Raw genomic sequence first — 17,548 nt, forward strand, 5'->3', positions numbered from 1 at the left:
GCTGGAGCAGAGGCCAGTGGGGCTCTGTGTCTCCACATGTCCCGGCTTAGTCCAGATCCCATCGGTTGGGAGGCCCCCTCACACTGCTGACTCATAGCAAGATGGCAGCCTGCTTCCATTGTCTCTCCTGGGGAGAAGGGAATCCCGAGCAGTGAGAGCCACCATTCTCGCAGGAGATAGAGCCATCTGCACTCACACTCTCCAATCGTTCTGTGCCCCTCACTGGCCCCATGGGCTTTGACTCCAAGGAATGGCCCAACCACTTTTCTTCCTGGTAGTTTTCTGGCTCCTGGTTCACTTTAATCGTCACAGGATTGTCAGAGTTGTAAGAGCCCTAGGGAGTCTTCACAGCCAACCAATGCCTGTAATAAGTGGCCTTACACCTTCGACTCCCAGACCCCCAGCAACAGATAACCGGCTACCTCCTGAAATGGCTGTGGCCTCCCTGAAGCAGCTCCAATCAGGAGGCTATTTTTCCTCAGATGAAGCCCAAATAAACATCTCTGCTAGGCCTTAGCACCATATTGGATACAGGGGATGAGCAAGTGAAGAGTCCAGGGTGACTCCTAGGAGGGGAGCCTGAGGGTCTGGGAGGAAAGTGTTGCCTCCCACACCTCCCACAGCTCCCCCTCCCCCTCCTCTCTCAGCTGAGACCCCTGCCTCATATTTTACAGAAAAAAATGAGGCTATTTACTGAGCCCCCCCTTTTCCCCTCTTCCTCATCTCCCACCACTCAGACATCTTCTGCCCCCTCTCCTCATTCTCCAATCGCACATGATGAAGTGGCCTGACTCCTGACCAAAGCTAACTGCTCAAGTCATCCTATTCCATCCCATTTCCTCCCCGCTGTCATCCCCACTAATTTTCTTTTTTCAATATTTTCTTTTCCCCCAATTACATGTAAAAATAATTTTAATGTCTTTTTTTGTTTTATGTTCCATGTTATGTCCTTCCCGCGCCCCCCCCCCGCCTGAGATGGCAAGCAATCTGATATAGGTTATACATGTATGAACCATTTCCACATTAGTAATTTTGTGCAAGAAGATGAAAAAAAGGAAGGAAGGAAGGAAGGAAGGATGCTTCAGTCTGTATTCAGACAACATCAGTTATTTTTCTGGAGGTGGATAGCATTTTTCATCATTAGTCCTTTGGGATCGTCTTGGATCACTGCATTGCCAAGAATAGCTGCGTCATTCAGAGTTCTTCATTGTACAATGTTGCTATTGCTGTCTACAATGTTCTCCTGTATCTGCTAACTTCACTTTGTATCAGTTCATGTAAATCTTTCCAGGGTTTCTGAAATTATCCTGCTTGTCATTTCTTATAGCACAATGCCATTCCATTACAATCATATCCCAATTGATGGGCATCCCCCCAATTTCCAATTCTTAGTCACTACAAAAAGAGCTGCTATACATATTTTTGTACAAGTAGGTTCTTTTCCCTTTAAAAATATTCTTTGAGACACAGACCTAGTAGTGGTATTGCTGGATCAAAGGGTGCGCACAGCTCTACAGCCTTTTGTGTACAGTTCCAAATTGCTCTTCAGAAAGGTTGGACCAGTTCACAACATCACCAATAGTGCATTAGTATCCTAGTTTTCCCATATCCCCTCCAACGTTTATCATTTCCCCTTTTTGTCATATTAGTCAATCAGGTGTGAGGTGGTACCTCAGTTGTTTTAATTTGTGTTTCTCTAAAGGTGATTTAGAGCATTTTTTCAGATGTCTATATAGATAACTTTTTTTCTGAAAACTGCCTGTTCATGTCCTTTGACCATTTATAAATTGGAGAATGACATGTATTCTTATAAAATTGACTCAGTTCTCTACACACTTGACAAATTAGGCCTTTATCAGAAATACTTGCTATAAAAAATTTCCCCCAGTTTTCTGCTTCCCTTCTAACTTTGGCTGCATTGGTTTTGTTTTTGCAAAAAACTTTTAAAATTTTGTATAATCACAATTATCCATTTTATATTTTGTATGCTCTCTATCTCTTGTTTGGTCCTAAATTCTTCCCTTCTCCAGAGATCTAACAGGTAAAGTCTTCCATGCTCTCCTAATTTGTTATGGTATCACTCTTCATGTCCACATCATGTACCCATTTTGACCTCATGTATGGTGTGAGACGGTACCCACTAGTTTATTTTCAGCATCTCCCTTCCTGTCTCCTGGCTCCTTCCCTACTGCCTATAAACATGCCCATGTTTCCCCTATCCTTCTATCCCTGCTGACCATCATCCTGCGTCTCCTCTGCCCTTTGTCACTGAACTCCCTGAAAAGGCCATCCAAGACGGGGACTTCTACTTTCTCTCCTTTCCCTCTGCTTAACTTCTTACAGTCTGGCTTCTGAGCTCATCGTTGTCACTGAAACTTCTTTCTCTTAACCATCAAATCCAACGGCTTTTTCTCAATCCTCATTCTCCTTGACCGGTCTGCAGCATTTGGTACTGTTGATCACCTTCCCCTCCTTGACGCTCTCTTCTCTCTAGGGTTTTGGGACTCCTCACTCTCTCGGTTCTCTGCCTCCCTCTCTGACCGCTCCTTCTCTGTCTCTTCTGCTGGATCCTCCTTTGACTGTAAGTCTCCCTCTGGGTCTGTCCTGAACTCTTTTCTTTCTCTACACCACTTCACTTGGTGATTTCATCAACTCCCATGGATTTAACGACCGTCTCTATACTCGTGATTCTCAACTCGACCTTTTCTTCCCCAATCTCTTTGCTGACCTCCAACCTCAGACATCCTGAACTGAATGTCCAGTAGACATCTTAAACTCCTGTTTATCTCTACCCCCACCCCCACCTTTCCTATTGCTGTAGAGAGCACCTCCATCCTCCCAGTCCCTCAGACTTACAACCTAGGAGTCATCCTAGACTCCTCTCTGCCACCCCCCAACCCAGTTCCAAAATGGTGCCAAGACTTGTCGATTTCACCTTTGCAACATCTCTCGCATTCACCCCCTTCTCTCCTCTGATCCTGCCCACACCCTGGTGCGAACCCTCCTCCCCTCACACCTGGACCATTGTAATAGCTGCTGGAGTCAGCCTGCTTCAGATCTTACCCTACCCATTCGTTCTCCATTCAGCCACCAAAGTGACCTTCCTAAAGTGCAGGTCCAACTGTGTCATCCCCTTATTCAATATACCCCAGTGGCTCCCTGTTGCCTCCAGGATTGAAACCTCTGTTTGGCATTCAAAGCCCTTCATAACCACCCCCTCCTCCCTTTCTGGTTGTCTTAACACCTCACCCCCCAACAGGTATTCTTCTCTTACATGCAGGGACACTGACCTCCTGGCTGTGCCACGAAACTGAAGCTCCATCTCCGTCCTTCACATTTCCTCTGCCCGTCTTCCATGCCTGAAGGGCTCTCCCTCCTCTGCTCTAACTACTGACCTCCCTGGCTTCAAGTCCAAACTAAACTCTCCCCTTCTACAGGAAGCCTTCTCTCTTTTCATTATTATTTCTTCTGTATGTAGCTTGCTGAGCATGTATTTGTTTGCGTGATGTCTCCCCACTACACTGCAAACTACTTGAGGTCATGGTCTTTTGCCTCTTTTTATATTCCCAGCATTTAGCACAGTGCCTGGCACCTAGCAGGTGCTTACTGTTTGTTGAATGAATGAAAATAAAACCGAATCAAAAAAAAATGGAGGTTTAGGAGGGAAATATACGAGCTCAATTTTAGCTGTTCTGTATTTGAAACATCTAACAGGCAATGGTGATGGGGCACTGGAGCTCAGGGGTGGGGAGGGGGGTGCCTAAGGCTACATTATGAAGACCCAACCATGAGGTCTGAGGTCAAACAGAACCTAAAATGTCTTTCAGAAGAAAGTTCGTCAAACACTTGAAAATGGCTCTGACATCCCTCTCCCTTCTCCAAGCTAGATATCCCTTGTGGCTTCAGGAGACCCTCCCATTGTCCTCTAGATGGCCTCCAGCTTGTCAATGACCTTTCTCTACTCCAGGAGTCCGAACTGAACCCAAGAGGCAGGCACTTCCTTACTGCAGCCCCAGGTCACTACACTTGGAGGATCGCCCCTCATCCTGGTGATTCTGTTCACTAAAACATCAGGATCTTTTTCAAAGGGATGTCTTACTATGTTTCTCCCCCACCTTGTACTTGTGAAATTGACTTTTTTGACTAGTATTAAGACATTTATCCCCATGACATTTGATTAATATTCTAGCCTGTCAAGATCTTTTTGGAACCTGACAGCTTGTGGGTTGGCCCTCCTTCCCAGTTTAGGGAAAATCATCTCTCTGCCTTAATTCCAGTCAGCTGCACAGGGACAAGCTGAGATCTCTGGGGCACTCTACTGAAGACCTCTGGCCAAGCCAGAGGTGCCGCTTTGCTCTGGGAGTGGTCATTCAGGAAGTTCCAAATCCATTGAATTGCCTGATTTCCTGGTCTGCATCTCTCCATTCCCCCTTCCTCCCCGCCCCCAAGAGCAGGAGTTACTTAATGAATGACTTTGCTCAGGTATAGATGGATTCTCCATAGCAGGGCTTCGCACCTTTCAGCTGCTCTGACCACTTCATTTTAAAACGTAAAAACCCCTTCTGGCTCCATGGCCATGCCCAGCTGCTCAGGAGCAAACAGCAGGCCAGAGTTGGTGGTAACCCTGTCAAAGAAAAGAAAGGCTCGTGGGGCATGCTCCCTTCTGCACCGAACCGTGCTTCCTCAGGGGAAGTCCTCCTTCCTCTTCTTCCTTCCTATTCATGACCACGTTAAGAACGGGCTCTGAAGTTCTGCCAGGAACTGAGCCAAGCTCCCAGCAAATATTCCCAGAGATCTTCCGTGCGCGCTACGCTCGCTCGTGCCGCCAGGATGGGACAGGAAATCCTCTGCCTGACATTTCAAGTCTTCCCAATCTAGCTCCCACCCACCCCATCATGTCTGGTGCTCAAGGTCCTTCATGGCCTCTCCAGTCATCTCCCAGCTGACAGCCCCCCCACCCTTTACAATCCGGCAACATCAGCCTCCTGGCTGTTCCCCAAAGAAGACAGACAAGACATCTCTCTGGCCGTCCCCCAGGCCTGGGATGTTTTCCCTCCTCTGTTCTACTCACCTCCCTTGCTTCCCACCTTCCACAGGCCCTCTCTCTCAAGCCCCCTTCCCTCTGATGATTTTCTGCAGTTGACCTTGTCTATAGCTTATTTGTACAGAATCGTTTGCCAGTTGTCTCCCCTATTAGATAGTGAGCTCTTGGGGGCAGAGACTGTCTTTGGTTTCTGTATTCCCACCACTTAGCGCAGTACCCGGCACACAAAAGGTGTTTAATCAATGCCTGTTGGCTGGGCATGCTCTGTTCCAGTCAAAGCAACCATACCCAACGTTCCAAGTCCATGCCTTTCTGTGAGCAATCTGCCAGGTCTGAGAGGCGATGCCCTGGAACCTCAGCCTTGCTCCAGGTGGTATTTCCTGAGCCCCAGTGATCAAAGGGCCTCAGAAGTCACCTCACTAACCTTCTTCTTTTACAGCACAAGTGAGGAATGAGCCTCTGGAAGTTAAGTGACTTGCTGAAGCCACACAGCATTAAAAGTGGGATCAGGAGGCACATCACTGGAAACACTGGAGAGCAAGGGCAAACCAGAACTTCAGGCAAACTGTTTCAAGGAGATGAAGGAAGCTGCCCCTTTCTTGGGACAAAGCAGGGCTCTCCAGGGGAGCAGTGGATGGAAGGAGGGATGTTTTTGCAAAAGAACATGAAATAAACAAAGTTAATCAATAAACAATTAAGTGGCTCAGCCCCTCAACAAGCTAGGCTGTGGAAACTGTAAATGTCGAGGGTAAAAACATGAGCTCCCAGCCCATCTATTTAGCACCAGAAAAGCAACAAAGGTGACCATTTCTCAATTTCTCCTTAAGCACTGATGATGTATGGGCAGGACCTCAGAATGCCCGGTCCCATTTCAAATCCTCAGTCCCAAGGGCTTACTAGGTGGAAGCTCTGGACATCTCTTGGTCCTGACTCCAGTAGAAATCAGTCAGTGCACGTGCCTGGCTGGGATAAAGGTCAGGAGATTCAACTGAGTATAGAATGGAGGCCAGAGGAATCCCAATCCCACTTCTGTGACTCCTAGAAAATGAGCCTTTTGCACCAAGAGCCAGAGGTATCAAAAATGGAATTATGTCTGCCACAGGTCCAAACTCGGCAAGAAATGGGGAGCTTTCTAACTCGTTAGCATGACAGCTCAAGTATCACCAATGCTGAGCACACTGCCTGGCACAGAGTAAGCAAGCCCTTTAAAAATGCTGACTGACTGAATGGTGTTTGAGGGGCTGGGAATGGGAAAATCAGGGCTAGAGAGGGGCGAGGAAAGAGGCCAACCAATACTGTAGGTACAGTCTTCTCCATCTTGCTTCTGCCCCAACCTAGCAGCTGGTTTAACAAAAGGTGGCAAATGGCTAATGTTATCGCTAAAGAGAAGAAAATCTCTAGCTTTCTTGATTCAGGGAAGTCATTTCACTAGCCCTCTTAGCCAAAGAATAGACACAGAGCAATTGGAGATAGGGTCAGGAGGTGGGGAGAGTACAAGACCCTTAAATAACCAGCCTACTGAGCAGCAGCATTTTCAACGAGCTTCAAAAGCAACCGAAATCTGGCTGGTGCTGCCTGTGAGAGTAAAACCAAGACCTGGCTGGAGAGAAGGTTTTTATTGACCCAGTACTTGAGCTTTTCAGCATACAAAGTCTTTATTCCAGTACATATTTACAATTCTTACATAATGTACATTTCAAAATAACAGGGGCATGTACGGTTCTGCATTTACAATGAAAACAAGTAACTGTCAAGTCTGAGAAAGCGACCTACAGACTAATGAAAGTCCATGGAGGGAAGGCCAGTGAGCAGGCTCTGGGAGAAGGCTGGGAACGGGCTGGCTGAGCCTCCCATTCTGCGCACAGAGCTTCAGGGAGCTCCTCATAAGGAGACCATCTTCCCCTGCTTACAATCACATGGCTTTACTACGTTCTTCTATTTCCTTCGGGGAAAGATAGGGTCAGATGGAATCTAATATGAAAGATGCTGAAAGGATAAATGCAACGCAAAGAATATTCACCATTTTTTGCAATTAAAAAAACCACCCAACTACTCATTATACACCTGAAAACAGCAAATTTATGTAAACAGAAAAAAACATCTAGGGAAAATAATACCGATTGTAGAACTGATTTACTGAAATACAATTGAAAATACTTGAATAGGTTAGTTTTGCTGCTGTGAAAATGTCAATGTCTTCACATTTCTAAAACCACAGGCTTCCCAAAGGCCTTCCTTCCTTGTCTGCCACGAGGGTTAGTGAGAGGGTGTCATTCAGCCGCCAACCACAAGGTGAACCCATTTCAAAACATTTTCATGCTGGGAGGAGAGCCTGGGCTCCTACCTCCATGTTCTCCCGGTAAAGGGGCAACGCACACAGTGATTCATCTGTACCAAGGTGCAGAGCCTCGGGCACTTAGGCCATTTTTTGAGTCAATACCCATATTCAGAAAAGGAATGCTCATGAAATCTGACAGTGCAGCCATCTGAGAACAGTGCTGCTATTCAAAACAGGGATTAAATTCTGTCATAAATGAAAACATAAATAGTTGTAATCTTTTTCATTTATTATAATCATGTCTTTTTACAAAGAAATATAAAAAATGTTGCTACATGTGTAAGGTTACCTTTTAAAATACTGCTTAATACATTATAGATCATTAAACTGTTTAGGCCGTGAAACTAAAGGAAAATTTTAAAACTCACTCATGAGAAGATGAAAGCACATATTTCAACACAAATGTACAACTTTCAGAAAGCACGGAAGATACCAAGTCTTTATAAAGGAAAGATCAATATAGATCAAACACCGGAATGCAGTGGATTCTTAGAAATACCTGAATTCTGAAGCATTGTACCGAGAGTATTTAAAAAAAGTAGCTTCATTAGCAGAAACCTATTGTTGCAATGAGGGCATGACAACTATTTAACCATTTCAAAGTAAATTTCATCTTCTGTATTCTGTTCTCAGATCGACCGCTGTTTTCTTACACACTTAGACTTTTAAAATGCTAACGAGTGAGACAATTTGCGTTATGATGTAGTGATAAAAAGCAGCCATGACAGGGAGAGCTGAATGGTCCCCATCCCCCTCAGTCCCAAGGCTGAGCAGGCACCCCTTCAGATCCAGCCAACAACTCGTACTGTTTAAACAACAATCTCCCATGACCAACCCAATGTTACCACTTAATGAAACTCAGGTGTATTACATACGACAAAAAGCCATCACAGTATGGGGTTTGTACTACAGCAACAAAACAAAACAAGGAATTGGCTGGAAATGAGTCACAGGCCTGAAACGAATCTCCAATGAAAACAGCCTACGGGAGGCCGGGAAGCTGAATCCAGAATTCATTTCTGCCCGTTCACTCTATGGGGGCTACAAAAACCTCCCTGCCAAGGTTACCGCCCCCCCCCCCCCCAACCCGGCCTACCCAAGAGGTCAAGCAGCAGAAATGTGTCATCTGGCCAAAACTGCATCCTCCACGAAAAGACTGCACTTCAAGGTTTCAGAAAGCAATAGTTGTAGTTCAAGCAGTTGCAGTGGAGCAAGAGGAGGGAGAGGCCCATAGCACCAGAAGACACTGCTTAGCACCGAGTGGCCAGAGCAGCAGAGGCTTAGGGGCCCTTAGGCTTGGGGGGGGGGGGGGTGCAGGGAGGGAAGTGGGCAACCATCAGAGCTGATTATTTAAGATGGTATTTAAAGAGAGCTCTGGTTCTGTGCCCTTGCATTGATTTATGCAAATTATTACTTGCTTTTTCTGCAAAGCTATAGTAGTTTACTTTGCAATCAAGGTACACTGGATGGGTTTTACTGGAAACAGGCTAGATTTTTTTTTAAGGAAGTAATTACAGTCTAAAACATATAAAAATGTGCTTTCAGGACTTAAGTTTACATTTTCTCTTAGCCATATGGCAGGGAAGCAATAGGACTTAACTCCTAATCTTAAAACGACAAAATAAATCTCTAACATTCATCAAAGATAGCAGTGATTGCTCACTTCTAGGCAAGCTTGGATAATTAATAGAACTTAACAAATCAGATTACTCAAGTTTTTCTCTAGCATGGTTTTTCTTCATAAAACTACTTGATTTAACATTAAATCACTTGATAATGTAATTAACTGTGACCTATTTAAAAATCCCATATTGGAAATTACGATCTACTCAAATAAGACACCATTTCTCCACTTATGCGATAATAAAGCCAAAGTTCCAAATCTCTACTTGGAGATCAAGTGTCCACATTTCAATTTTATTCCTTAGTGACATGATTCATAAGTAATAGACAATCACACCGGAGGGGTGGCTACATACACAGAGGAAGTGTTGAGAGTGTACGTGATGATGCCGGGACATCAGACATGAAAAAGGAGCCTTGCACTAAAAAGGTCAAGAGCTACATCTCTGATGCTCTGGAATGAAAAGAACTGGGATCAATACAGTTTGTGAACAGAGAACATGCAGCTAATTGCTAAGGCTGGGCGGGTCAGAGCTGAGTAAAGGACAGGGAAAGTTGGTTCCCGGGCGAGGTCAGAGCGGAGAAGGAGGTACGGTAAGCCTGTGCTTCTCCAGACATAGACAAAAACACAAATTTGCCGCTCCATTTGGAGCAAACCTCTAAAGCTAAGCCTTCCTTTTTCTAGTCAGCTACTTTGAAAGTAACATCTTGATTACAGCTTTTGAACATGTTCAAGTACTTTTTGGAAAAGAATTCTATTGCATCAATCAGTCTGCACAGGGCCCAGAAGCTGAGCTGACAGACAGATTCCCAAGGACTAGGCTCTGAAGGCAGGAGGGCAAGGCTGCTCTACCAAGGCCGGGAACCTTGGACCGGAGCCTGCAACTGGACTACTGGGATCAGGGACTTTCTTCCTCAATTTGAAAATCACATATTGCACGTAGGGTGAGAAACATTGATTCTGCTGGGCCACAGAGCCAGCCTTGGCCCTGAGCTCTGGCTGTGTGGACACGGTTAATGGAATGTGCTAAGCATAACTCATGGAAAGAGGTGACTGTGGCCCCTTAAAAATAAGGGCTTTGAAAAGTCCCCGAAAGGACCCATCCTAAGTGGCTTCATCTAGCTCTGACCTTGCTTCAGCACAGCAAGCCCCCAAACAGGTTCTTCGAACCCATTTCCAAACAGGCTAAAACAGTGTCCCTTCCCTGCATGCAGAGGTGCAGAGACGATAATCCACAAAACTGTTTCCACATGGAATTGGCAAGGAATGTACCTTTTCCCATCACTCATTGACTATCTAGAAAACCTGAACGTGCAGCATGGGAGCAGGAGGATGTGAAAAAGAGGGCACCACGTTTAACGTGTCTCCCTTCTTTAAAAAATTCAGAATTTCTGTGAGTCTTGCTGGAAACGGTTCAGTTTTTCTGGATTATTGGAGGCCATTTGGGAGAAATCACGGAAAATGTCTTGGTAAGTTTCATCACCTGCATAAAAAGAAAATGAGGAAACTCGTCAGATAAACATGACAAATTTGCAAATGTACATGAAATCTGATGTCTCTTAAGTAGAGCTTTGTGCTGTGAAGATCATGATTTTACTGAGCAAAAGTCATGAATCAGAGCTAAGCCGTTCTAGAGACAAGAAATAAGTTCAAAGTTAAGTGACAGGCAGACTGGCTAACATGACAAAACAGGAAAATGATAAATGCTGCAGAGGATGTGGGAAAATTGGAACACTGTTACATTGTTGGTGGAGTTGTGAACAGATCCAGCCATTCTGGAGAGCAATTTGGAACTATGCCCAAAGGGCTATAAAAATGTGCATACCCTTTGACCCAGTGATACCACTTCTAGGGTTGTATCCCAAAGAAATCACACAAGCGGGAAAAGGACCCATATGTACAAAAATATTTATAGTAGCAAAGAATTTGAAATCAAGGGGATGCCCATCAATTGGGGAATGGCTGAACAAGCTGTGGTATATGAAGGTAATGGAACACTATTGTGCTGTAAGAAATGGGGATGATACGGACTTCATAATAACCTGGAAAAACCTACATGATATGATGCTAAGCGAGCGGAGCAGAACCAGGAGAACATTATGCACAACCACAGATATATGGATTCTGAGGACTAACCTCTTCTCAGCAATACAAGGTGCAAAGAAAACTCCAAAGGATTCATGATGGGGAAGGCTATCTACATCCAGAGAAAGAACTATGGAGTCTGAATGCAGATTGAGGCACACTTTAGGCCCACCTTTTTTTTTCCCTTTGTTTTTTCTCATCTGTTTTTGTCTTTTTTTTTTTTTGGTTGTGTTTCTTCTTTCTCATGATTCATTCCATTGGTCATAATTCTTACTTACAACTTGACTATTGTGTAAATAAGCTCAACGTGAAGTTATATGTAGAAGATATATTGGATTCCATGCCGTCCTGGGGAGGGGGCGGGGGGTGGAAGAAAATCTGGAACTCAAAGTTATGTGGAACTGAGTGTTGTAAACTAAAAATAAAAAATCTTAATTTAAAAAAAAAGTTAAGTGACAGGAAAGTAAACAGTGAAAAAAGCCAGTACCTGGAAAAGGTGCCTCAGACGCAGCCAGAGAAGAAAGGGCAGAGTTAGAGAAGGCAAAGACCCAAGCGATCAGAAACAGTGCAGAGGGACCAATACATTTGGGAACACAGCAGAAGCAAAGTCATTCTTTGGGACTGGCTGAACACAAAGCCCTTCTGTGAAACTCAAAAGCAGGCTCAAAGACTCAAGCCTGCGACAGCCAAACCAACCCTCAGATAACTGAAAACGATCTGTCGCAGACGACATTCTGCATCTGGTGCTCGCTACCTGTAGGATTCTGGATGAGTCCCTCTACCTCCTCCAGCCTCGAGTTTCCCCATCTGTAAAGGGAGGGGGCTGAGTTAGGCAGCCCCCGAGGTCTCTGGGTCCAGAATCCTTGGCTCTGATGGTAAATAATTAAAGCAATGCTGCTTCCTTAGCTGAGCCACACTGCTCTGGACCAAGGGCAGCCCTTTGGGGTTCACTGCCTGCATCTCCCCTCAGGGCTTGTCTTGGTCGGTTTCTGCCTACTCCACACAGGTGTGGACAGGGGTATTTTCACACAGGCCTAAAAGCAGGCTCTTCTCTTGCCAGCAACAGCTGAATAAAGGGTTGCACTGACAACATCTCTCAATGACTTCTCTGCTCGGCTAAGTAACAGGGAAGCACAGGCATCCTTTGAGATACACACATACAGACTCCCCCAAAAGTGTCCGAGAGACCCAGGAGACCATTCCCCCCTCCCCCAGAAGCTTGGAATACTGATCCTGTTCTCAGGGGTTGGAGGGGAACAGCACTCCCCCTTGCAGAACCTCCCCAGAGCCCTGGGCCTCATGGCAAAGCCACAGCTGTGACAGGCCGAGTTTCTCCCAAATGAGGAGTATACCAAATTGGGGTGGGGAGCACGATGGCAACATCCCCTGCTTATCTGAGCCTCGGATGCCTGATCTGAGAGGAAGGAGAATCTTCTATTGGTTTCCTTTCATGCTAAAACAAAATTCTCTCTTGAAGTTACTGACTTTGGAGTTAGCTCTGGGAATTGTTCCTGAGCTGAAACCCGAGTCATTGGATAGTGTGTCTGACATGGCTGGTAGTGGCCAACATCGAGGCCAGGCAATGAAATGTCCAAGACAGCAGGATCCATACTCAGTGGGACAGCCTGCCTCCCTGCCCAGGGACACTGACCCCAGAGCAGCCCAGTGAGGAGGAGGAGGGAACCAAAGAGGAATAAATTCTAGAAAAGACAGACTTAACCAAGTTTCCCATAACTTAATGGCTGCAATAAAATACTTATTGTAAACAGTGCAAAATAGTATTCATCCCCTAGCATTGGATCTTCCAAAAAGTGTGTTTAAAGTGCAGGTCAGTGGAATACAAAAATACTCTAGCACAGGCTTTACTCTTCAACAGCAAAAGGAATGGAAAAGGCACACGGGAGACGTTTGGGAAGGGGGCCCACCGGACCCCAGAAAAGGCCCAGGGAGAACTGGCAGGGAAGAAGAGCTGCCTTCAGCTCCTGGCCACGCCGACTCACCGACTAGAACCAGCCAGCACCCCCTGCCCAGCCCCTCTAGAAGGAGCACTACCCAGGGCCAGGTCCCATGTGGCCAGTGCCAAGTTCAACCAAATGTGCTAGTGCTGAGATGTGACCACAGAGAGAGGGGTGCACACACACACTCGCCCACACATACAGGAACACACAGACACCTGGTTTTTAACAAGAAATGGACACCAGAACCCAATTTTTCCTCATCTATCTCCTCTCTAACAGTGAGGGCCTGCAATGATATATTGGGAAGAAATGAGATGATGATACACGTGACATGTGCGGTAACAGTCAGGCTTGGGTGTCTAGTTGTTCCAAACAGCCTTGCCACCCAAAAGCCAGGCTGGCTTTCTTCTCCTGACTTTGGAAAGAACACCAAGCTGGACCACTCCCTCTGGGAGGCCTCCAGAGATACTAGCTCTTACCTTTAAGGAAGACTCCCAGGCTGGGGCACCACCGAAATCTCTCTCCCATTAATGGGACCTCCCTTGTTTGGGTTTCTGAAAGGTACTGGCTTTTAGGATTGAGGCCCACCCAACGCTTGGGATTCTCAGCCCCCTGCTACCATTTATGGGGCATTGAATGCACATGGCCACTTCCCCTCAGAGTCTGTCCAAGATTTCTGCCAACTCGCACACTGCTATTCAGCATTTGGGGAAGCTTCTCCTCCAAAGCTGAACAAATCTGTGTACGTCCTCATGATGCCCCAAAGGACTCCAGCTACTGGGGCAGTCATCATCATATGTGTGACCGTCCTCTGGAGACTGGGCTGAGCACAGGATCCTGTCTGGATAGATCCCAGACTGTTTGGGCAAAGCAGGGAGGGTGGGGGCGGCGGAGTCAAGCCCCCAGAAGCTCCAAACAGGTTTTAGCAATCTCAGTCAGGGCTCCCCAGAACTGTGCAAAGAGAGCAGAGGGATTAACTTGGCAAGACTGTGATTTATTTCTCCCTTCCCCTTCTAAGTGAGCAGGAAGCTCTGGCCCTACAAACCTAAAGGAAGGTCCTACCAGGCAAAGTTAGAAAGGTGACTTCACTTTCCAGCCCAGGGTTACAAATGAAGGTACCTGAGAAGCCAACACTGAAGACCTTTCTTATGCAATCTCCCTGAGGCCAGAAGGCAGGCACTTTGTCAGAGAGATGGGGTGCTGCTGGGGTTCCCTCACCCCTAGAAAGTACTGAGCCTCCCATGAGACAAAGGGCACCCAAAGGTGGGCAACATCTTTTTATTCTGGCAATATCACTCTTACTATGGTAGCCTATTCTTAAAATTGTCCAAATGTAAAATCTGGAAGAAAGACATTTCTTTAGAAAGTGTTCCAGATTTCCAGTTAAAGAGACTGGCAAAATCACTTTTTCCTCTGCTTTGAACCCAGAAAGGTACAAAGAAGGCATTGAGAGGGTCGACAGTGGTGGCAGCAGAACAGTCCCAGGGCTGTGGGGAGATGTCAGGAAGGTAGGCCCCCCTGCAAATGCTAACTTCCTACTCCCCACCCCCCAAATTCACCCCAACAACAGGTGAGGAGAACTCCATCAGCAAACGCAACAGGAAAAGGGCTAGCTGACCAAATGGTGGAAAAATCTAGAATATCAGGGAAATTCTGAAAATCTGAAAGTTGCCTATTTTGTAAATGTCAAGTGTGATATATACATACACACACACACACACACACTCTCTCTCTCTCTCTCTTTTCTATTTTAAAGTGCTTAAACACAGAGGCCTCAGAAGCGGCCTACTATGATAGTTTACGTATCTGATATAAAATTTTCACTGAATATTCAAGTTTAGACCAATGGGTGACATTCAGAACCATAGCTGAAAAGCCCTGACTGGCACCTAATTCACAGCCCAGGATCTCCAGAGTCTGTGCCACTGTCTGAGCTGGAGGACAAAAGACAGAGCTGTCCATTCTCTGGAGACTTCAGCCTCCACTTCGACCCATAAAAAGTTAAGACAACCCTCTGGGAAAAGAGTGGTCTTCGGTTTGGCTTCTCAGCTTAAATGTCCATTAGAGCAGCACCCAACTAAACACCCAAGTCAGGGCCCTCTGTCAGTGAAGACCAGAAAGGTGAAGGGTCAGCAAAGGAAGTAGGCTTCCTTCTACATGCTAAGTAAAGTCTCCCGGTGTTCATGAGACCAAAATGCCCATCAGGGCTATCTGGGCACGGGTATGTGTGTCAGACAGCTCACCTCTCAGGCACATGAAGCTGAAAATCTAACCAATGTGGATGTGAATGTGAAGTATTTAGATGAACCACTAAGACTAAGATAATCTAATGGCATGGAAGGCCTCTGCTAACAACTCTCATCTTGGAGGAACACTGAGTGTGGACGACCAACCAGGCTGGAGGGGCCTCCAGCTCCCCACGCTGACTCATCTTGGGGCCAAGGACTATTCCTTCTGAGAATGGAGATTGGCAAGTCGAGATTTTGCTCAACCAAACAAACAAGTCTGGGAACAATATTTTAAACGCATTTCATCACTTACTGTGCAAGCTGGACATGCCAAATCCTGAAACACAGCTAAGCCTTCCCTCTATGTATCCTTCTGTCTATAAACAATTTACCAAATCCCATTATGGCCTACTGACTTGACGGTTTTACTTCAAAGCCTCCCAGATTGGTTAATTTTTGTGCTGGCATGCAAACATTTCTTAATTTAGTCAGGTTTTTCTTTTGTATTCTCCAGTGACCTTTTCCCATATGCCAAAAAGACTAGGATTTCTTTGGCCAGTGAAGGACTTGGTTACCTGAACTGTGGATCACTCTGTTCCCCACCTGACAACAGGTTCCTCCAGGGGATTCTTGTCGGAAGACGCCCGCTCTTTGCCCCACAGGTGTGTAAAGTAGCCCTGGCCATCCTTGGCCCCTCACTGGAGTATTTAAAGGCAGAAGAAAGACATACAGCAGAGAAAGGAAGTCCACAGAGGGCAGGAGGGAGCTGCCTTCTGGACTGTCAGGTGGGAAGGTATCTGGAGGCCTGGCAAGGAGCCCCTGGAGAAGCCACTGAATACTGTACATGTATCAGCCAAGAAATTCACAACTTACAAGTTAAAAAACACTATTGTACCAAGGAAACACATTTTGCCTAAGAATTATGGATCTTCTAACTGTAAACTGATAAATTCCTGAATGCATTTCTTATACTGCATCTCCGTGTGATTATTAGGAGAATATTGACCTGGCTGTCCGTAAAGTCCTTCCGACTCCCGCATCTCTTCATTCATTCTGGCCAAACGCAACCTTGGGTTAAAAGAAAAAAGATTTATTGAGACAAACCAAAGCAGCTCTAAGCAGTTTTACACCCCTGCCCAGGATACTGATTTATGAAACAGAACACGCAACAACCCAAGAGGACCTTGCTTAAGGCCTTGGCTATAATGCCTCTATAGGGCATGGTTTAGAGACTGTTTATGCTGGACCACCCTCCCAATCCTCCTCTCCATTTGAGGCTGGGTTTGTGGAAAGGGCAAGCAGCTACTCACAGACCCATCCCACGCTTACTCATCTGCCCAGGAATGTCTGACCTGTTTATTCCCAACCTCCATGGGGTCCACTGTACTGGTGCCAGACTTTGTGGGGACCCCTGATTGGCTCTACTTCTCCTTCAGCCCAGAACCCCTGAGCTCACTCTTATCATGCCAGCCTCAGCCTCCCTGCAGCAGGATTTAAAGGCACGCAAAATCATGTCTGGCCCGCAATCTGCTTTGAAGATTTTTTAAAAATCTATCAACAAAATCATGATTTTGCCATATCTGTTCTCATAAGCTGTGAATAAAGAATACAAGATTTTTGATGTTTTTAACCATTTTCAAAGTTTCTCAGCTCATCCAGGCACTAGGCAGGGCTGGATGGACATGTTCCTGCCACTCAGCACACTTCCCTCTCCATGGCTCTACTCAGGGTCACTCAGTGAGTGACCACTGCTGCTGAGGCTGCTTTTACTCCTTTGAGAAAAGAGAGCATGGCCAGGAGCTGGGCCAAATGCAGTTGGTCCACTCAAAAAAATGTGCAATTGAAAAGGAAGCGTTCTTACAACAGATAAGCGTGTCTATGCAGAAACACAGAACACAGAATCAAACTCTAAGGAATGGCTGCTGGCTTCTCAGGGGAGCCCTGAAAGAGCAGATCTGAAGGACCTTTGGATGCCTGGTGGGGCCATCATCTCCTAGGTTTGAGTGCCATGGCACCCCCCCCCCCCCCGCCCCCACCCCACCGCCTCCTTCCTGTAAGCCCCAGCAGACATTTTCCTTCAGGTCTCTTATCGCCAAGGACACACCAAGTGCATCCTTCACCCCCGACACTCAGCCTGTGAATGAGCCTCTATCTCTGTCCCTCATTATGGACAGGTGAGAAGGCTGGGCCAAGTACTGTGCTCAGGAGGGAAGAGAAAGACGAGGAGACCCCTCCTTACCCCGGGGTTCCTCGAGGAGGCCACACTGTTGG

At 46.2% G+C, this 17,548-nt stretch overlaps 1 protein-coding gene across 2 annotated transcripts in view; it reads right to left on the bottom strand.

The window, feature by feature from the left end:
* Positions 1-6,645: 6,645 nt before the first annotated feature.
* ACAP2 (ArfGAP with coiled-coil, ankyrin repeat and PH domains 2) overlaps positions 6,646-17,548 on the bottom strand; it is a 115,807-nt gene continuing 104,904 nt past the window's right edge. For both annotated transcript variants that reach the window (XM_036754398.1, XM_036754399.1), the window contains 2 exons: positions 16,284-16,345; positions 6,646-10,489 (listed from right to left, as the gene is read on the bottom strand). In XM_036754398.1, the coding sequence (XP_036610293.1) occupies positions 10,389-10,489; positions 16,284-16,345 (163 nt within the window). In that variant the 3' untranslated portion in view covers positions 6,646-10,388. The remainder of the gene's footprint in view (positions 10,490-16,283; positions 16,346-17,548) is intronic.

The sequence above is a fragment of the Trichosurus vulpecula genome, chromosome 4 (assembly GCF_011100635.1).
Source record: "Trichosurus vulpecula isolate mTriVul1 chromosome 4, mTriVul1.pri, whole genome shotgun sequence".
Lineage (NCBI taxonomy): Eukaryota > Metazoa > Chordata > Mammalia > Diprotodontia > Phalangeridae > Trichosurus > Trichosurus vulpecula.